The sequence below is a fragment of the Brassica oleracea genome, chromosome C8, assembly GCF_000695525.1.
Source record: "Brassica oleracea var. oleracea cultivar TO1000 chromosome C8, BOL, whole genome shotgun sequence".
Classification (NCBI taxonomy): domain Eukaryota; kingdom Viridiplantae; phylum Streptophyta; class Magnoliopsida; order Brassicales; family Brassicaceae; genus Brassica; species Brassica oleracea.
In genome coordinates, this window is record NC_027755.1 from 35,783,598 (window position 1) to 35,789,597 (window position 6,000).

At 29.9% G+C, this 6,000-nt stretch overlaps 1 protein-coding gene across 1 annotated transcript; it reads right to left on the minus strand.

The window, feature by feature from the left end:
* Positions 1-425: 425 nt before the first annotated feature.
* On the minus strand, positions 426-1,734 carry LOC106309288 (protein SHI RELATED SEQUENCE 3-like). Its single transcript, XM_013746331.1, has 2 exons — positions 1,473-1,734; positions 426-760 (listed from the first exon to the last, which is right to left on the minus strand). The coding sequence occupies exons 1-2, from the start codon at positions 1,732-1,734 to the stop codon at positions 426-428; spliced, it is 597 nt and encodes a 198-aa protein (XP_013601785.1).
* Between the last annotated feature and the right edge of the window lie 4,266 nt (positions 1,735-6,000).

Below are 6,000 nucleotides of genomic sequence, written 5' to 3' on the forward strand. Positions count from 1 at the left end.
GAAGAAGCAGGAGAAGAAGCAGGAGAAGAAGAAGAAGAAGAAGAAGCAGAAGAAGAAGAAGAAGAAGAAGCAGAAGAAGAAGAAGATTTGTTGGTGTCTTTGAGAGTAGCAGCAATTTGTACCTGAGGGCCCATAGACGAAGATATGAAGCAGTGTTGGAAACAGCTCCAAGCACAAACTCAATGGTGTGAATGAGCTGGTGCACTAAATTTATCATCATCACCATATATGTACTAGCAGGAAAAATAGCAATTATTGGTACATATATAGTGATGAACCATTCTGAGCCCTAACTTGGAGTAACAACTCAATACCGTGTAATCAATTTCATAAAATAACAAAGATTACAAGAACATATTTAGATCCGTTTAAAAGCTAATTAACTAACAATGGAAACAAACTTTTAAATTAAATATTATTCTTAGTTAAGACTTTTGATTAGGAGAAAATCGGGTACCGGACATGAAATCAGTAAAAGGACTAGTTATCATCAAGGGACATGGCGAACTTGAAGGAGGTAGTAATCCTTGATCATGATGCTTATTATGAAGATGATGAGTAGATTGATGATCAACCACCACTCTCTCAAGGCCTTGATCGTGACGAATGCCTCTGAAAACGTGTCCTCCAATGTTCACCGTCGTCTGATAAGCGTATTGTTCTTTTCCGTCGTCGATTGAACTCACCTTTACGCATCGAAAATCGGCTAGGGAACTCAACTCCGCTGGAAAATGTCTTGTACTAGTGTGGATTCTTACACCTTATAATGACCAGAAAAATTGTTTTCAATATGATAAGTTGTATGATCAAGTGATATTATTGAGTAATTTCATCATTTTATTTGCGTATATATATAATAGGCCATCAAAATAATTATTAACAAACACAAGAGAAGATTTCTCGATCTTGTCAAAGATCATCATAAGGGACTATTGTGGGGTAGTTTGTATTTACTGATATACTAACTACAAATCAATCTACTTTAGTCTTATAAAGATCAAAACTGTATAAAGATTAAAACATCAAGAATAGACCACAAAGTATGACAAATTTCAAGAATTATATAGCCTTTAGTCAAACAAATAATATCAAGAATTATAGTTAAGCAAACGACTTGTTATCATTTCAAATCAAATAAAAACATTGAGAACTGAGAAGAACAAAGCTAATTAATTCATCATCACCAAGCATCACCACATTGATATAGATACATAACCAAAATGTAGACTACTAAATAATGTTCACTTACTAGTCTGGTTTTATATTCATAAGATCCGATAATCCAAATTTTCAGTCTTTAACTATGTCTACACGATTAGGGATTAAAAAAATCAAAATTAGCTTGAAGACCCCAGATCATGAAAATCTCCAAAACCAGATCCTATATGGTGAGAAATCACATCAGATTTATATAAACACACATGGACTTATAGATGAGGCATAAGAAATAACAAAGGTAATTAATAAAGAACCTAATGATGAAGGGGACGAAGATGGGTGTTGTTCTCTGAGACGTTTAGGGTTAATCGTAGCGAGCCCTTTCTGATGCGGTTGCGTTTGCGTTTGCAATTGTTGTTTTTGGGATCTTCTGTAGGCAGGAACCCAAGTGCTCTTGATGTGAGTTTGGCAATGAAAGGATTTTGTTTTGCAGCAAGTTCTGCATCTCATATACACACACTCTTTCTTGGCTTGATTCCCACAGTCTTCACACCTTCTCCCCATTATCATCATCATTTACTACATCTGCCTTCTCACCATACTCCTCTATATATATACAATTAATTATTAGAATATGCCTACCATTTTTGTTCGCTTTGTTGGATCATCTTTATGTACAAAAAGAGAAAGAGGTTCATTTTTTAAAAATTTTATTGAAATAATGGAAAAGTTATGTTCCATTTGGGTCCGTGCTGTGTGCAAGGAATAAATTAGTATGTAAAGTCATTTATGAATTAAAAGTTGTGTTATTGCATGGTAAAATAATTTGAAGAACACAAAGAACTATGTAAATGGAATATATTAAGAGATTTTATCTGTAAATGGAATTGAAAATCTTAGATATATCATGTTTGATGTTTGTTTGTTTTTAAAATTATAAATAACTTGACAAATTGTTTCAAAAAAATAATAATAACTTGACGAATCTATTAACAAAGAGATGATATGTTATCCCCTATATATTAAAGGATAAGCATTTTTAAGAGTTTCCTTAATGGTGTAATGTAAAAATCAGACGTGGCTTCATGAGAGGCTTTTATTTAAAAATTTGCATATGTGTCACGCAGAGAACGTTTGTCACAAAAAATATGAATTTAATGCAATCATTACATTCCTTAAAAATCTTGACACTTTCTTTTCTACGTAACAACATTATTTGTTTTTGATGTTATCACCTTTTCAACGTAACAACCGCAAGCATCAAGCAATCAAGCTTGAAACAACATGGATTCTATTTAAGCAACTTGAGAGAGCTGTGATTTTCACAACTACCATAGTCAGATAGATCATCACATCTCCCTCCTTTTTCGTCTTCTTTCTAGGGTTCTTTTCTTCATCTTCACTCCCCAATTCGTGAAACGCAGAGCAAAAATCATCCTTTTGCAGTTTAACTCAGATTAGGTGTGATGCATATGGATCTGTAGCTCAGAAGTTATATCAACACATGATTGCTTCAAATGCAAATGTTTTCATTTGTGTACTAAAGCTATGGCGAATTGAGAGGAGTAATGGTCAGTTATCTTTAATGAATATTAGTAATCCCTATTAGTTATCCCGCCGAAAATTGTTTATGTTTATGATCAGAACTGAATGGTTGAGTTTTGTAGGTCGCTTCAGACATTTAACAATTGTTGAAGGCTGTTCGGATATTTTATTGATCCTGAGATTTTTTAAATAAAGTACTACAAATCAATGTGAGTTTATAATGGTTTCAGTTTTTTTTTTCCTAACAATAGTTAACCTAATTAGTATATGTTAATAGTATTGATGTTATTTTTTTTTTACTTTCAGGATTCCATTCTGCGTATTTTGATTCAACTTCACGAGAGTTGAATAATTTAATATATTATCTTATGAAAGCTTTACGTTATTTTGGGATTTTTTATTAAAAACTTATTATGTGTTTTTGAGGGTCGCATAACCTTCGATTGCTTTTATGCTTCAATGTTGTTTTCTTTATTTCGAGTACTATATTTTATTTATTTTACACAGTAATGGTTTTGCTTTTTACTTTCATTAATCTACCAAAAGAAACAAATTTTGAGTGTTTTGCCCTATCTTTTCGAAGTTTATTTACATCAAGAGGAGTTGTAGTCTTCAGTTTATCCAAAAAAAAACATGTATAAGCACAGAGGTTGTCAAATACTTAACATGTATATCAACATCAGGTCACAAAAAACTCGAGTTATAGACTCTCTTGGTTACACATATTAATCACGTATAATATGAGAGTCGATAACATTTGATTTTAATTGAATCATATATAGCTTCAATTTTTATGCACCGTTTACTTAAGGTACACCTTATGTTATACATAATCATAATATATACAATCAACAGTCATATAGATATCTAATCCCGCGCAAAGCGCGGATTACTACTTAGTTGTAGAGATAAATTTAAGAGATTTAGGCTGCATAACCAAATAAAATAGAAAACCCAAAAAATTGGTCATGATTTTTTTTGTTAAAATAATAAATCATGATTTTACGTGCTGTATGATCCCTGACTGTTTCATACAGTCGGTAGAAAAGATATGTGTTCTTTTAATTGTTTAGAATATTATTTACATATTTTCTGTTTTCATATTTATTTGTTTTAATTACCTAAAAGATTATTCAAATTCATAGGTTTGTTCAAAAACACACATATTTTGTATATAACTTGTTTTAGATCTTGAATATATATATATATATATATATATATTATATGAAAATAAATATATAGTGTTATAATAAGAATGGAAAGTGCTACACAAAACGCATTCATATAAAATAATATAGTAGTCTAATAATGATTTTTGTATAATATATGATTTTTCATATCACATAATAATCAATATACAAGTTGTATTTCTAAGAGTATACTATACTCAATAATTTTCTATAAATTTCCTTTTTTTTATTGACGTGTCTGTATTTTTTATCCGTTGGAAAGTGGTATAAATATACGTAGTATGTCTACTACGTAACATACATTTGATGACAATACGTTTGGATAGCTTATATTATATTCTCTCTCTCCCACCTCATCTCTTTGAACTTGTCTACGTGACCGTGAGACAAGTAAAAAAGAAGTTTTTTCACTGAAAATATTAAATTGATATTTGAAAGATACATGAGTTGCACGAAAAAAGATACATGAGTTGCACGAAAAAACCCAAATTAAATAGGTGGAAAGATATATCTTCGGAAGCTAAACAGACGGAAACCTATTTTTTTCAGAGGGCGATTGGTTAGACTTTAACTTTATTTATTTTTAAAAAATTAATTTTAACCAGCCATGATGTAACTTTATTTTTAAAATTTAATTTTAACCAGCCATGATGTAACTTTATTTTTAAAATTTAAAGTTACAGCAAAATTTACCAATCAGAATATAATTTTCTTTTTCAAAGCTACAAAAAAAAAAAACTTCCTTTTTATATTTGTTTTAGTCCAAAATGCTACATTTCTATTATTTAAACCATAGAAGTTTTAAATGAAAATAAATAACTCGTACTTCTTAAAATAACCTTAACATATACCGTTCTTCATATTTAAATTATTATAACCGGAATTTTCATAAGCAAAATTTATTATTATTTACATAATAATTTTATTATTAATTATTATTAAATGGTTTTTAATTATAAATCATTAAGTTTTTGGAGTTTTTAATAACATAAAAGTTCTTTATATATTACATGAAAATACTATAGCCAGAAATTTACAGCTACAGCTTATCTAATATATTGCCAATCGTGTTTTATTTTGATAAAATTACAGCCAGTAACTTACAACTACAGTCACCATAACTACAACAAAAATCTCTATTAAAAATTTGCAGCAGCAAAATTTACAGCTACAACAGTCAAAACACCTATAATCCTAATTTTAAAGCCAAATTCTTACAGTTACCAATCACCCACAGATGCATTATGACTCATCGACTCATAACATATGGAACCAAATAAAATGGAAGTTACCAATACAAACTAAGGAGATCCAACCCGTACGTACAGAACTAAACCAACTGTTAACCACGAAATTTCATAACGATCAGACCAAAAACGGTAGTTATGACAAATTTTGTAGTTTATGAAATTGTTGAAACTTTCTTGGAAATTTAAGTCGGTGGATTCTAGTATTCTAGAGGCCAAAAGGAAACTTTCCATGCACATATATAATAGCTCAATGATCAGCCTGTGAACAAACTGATCCACACGTGATATAAAAAGAAAATTTAACCACATTGCTTAGCGGTAACGGGTAAACCAACCTAGAACGAAAAGCATAAACCATAACTCACAAAACCAAATCACACAGAATAAAACCAATAACATGCTGACCAAACTTCACGTACAAGAAGGCATCTTCTAACTTCACAAAAAGGCATCTTCTAACTTCTAAAGAATATCATAATGAAACGAGAAAAGAGAGAAGCCATGTCTTTGAATCATAACTGGAAAATCCCCTAGACTATATTTGCGAAGTGATTTATACACATGTCGTCACTACAATCATTCTCGCTGAAAAAAAAAATCACATGACACATGACATGGTTTTAGAAAATAGTGACATGGTATCATATTAATTGTGAGATGTAAAATTTCCTTATAAAAATTTAAATATTTTTGTGGGGATTTTAAATATGGTAATAAAAATAACTTATATATCATCATTAATATCAATTTTCCATATGAATATTTATTTATGGTAAACTATTAAATATATTAATAATTCATATATCACAATTAAAATAATAATATATATGTATATATGTATCTCACATTAATAAAAA

Excerpts from the sequence above, each read along its gene's own strand:
- LOC106309288 (XM_013746331.1), bottom strand. The coding sequence starts at position 1,734 with ATGATGATGATAATGGGGAGAAGGTGTGAAGACTGTGGGAATCAAGCC. Across the intron at positions 761-1,472 it reads TTCGTCCCCTTCATCATTAG|GTGTAAGAATCCACACTAGT; the intron begins GTTCTTTATTAA and ends GGTCATTATAAG.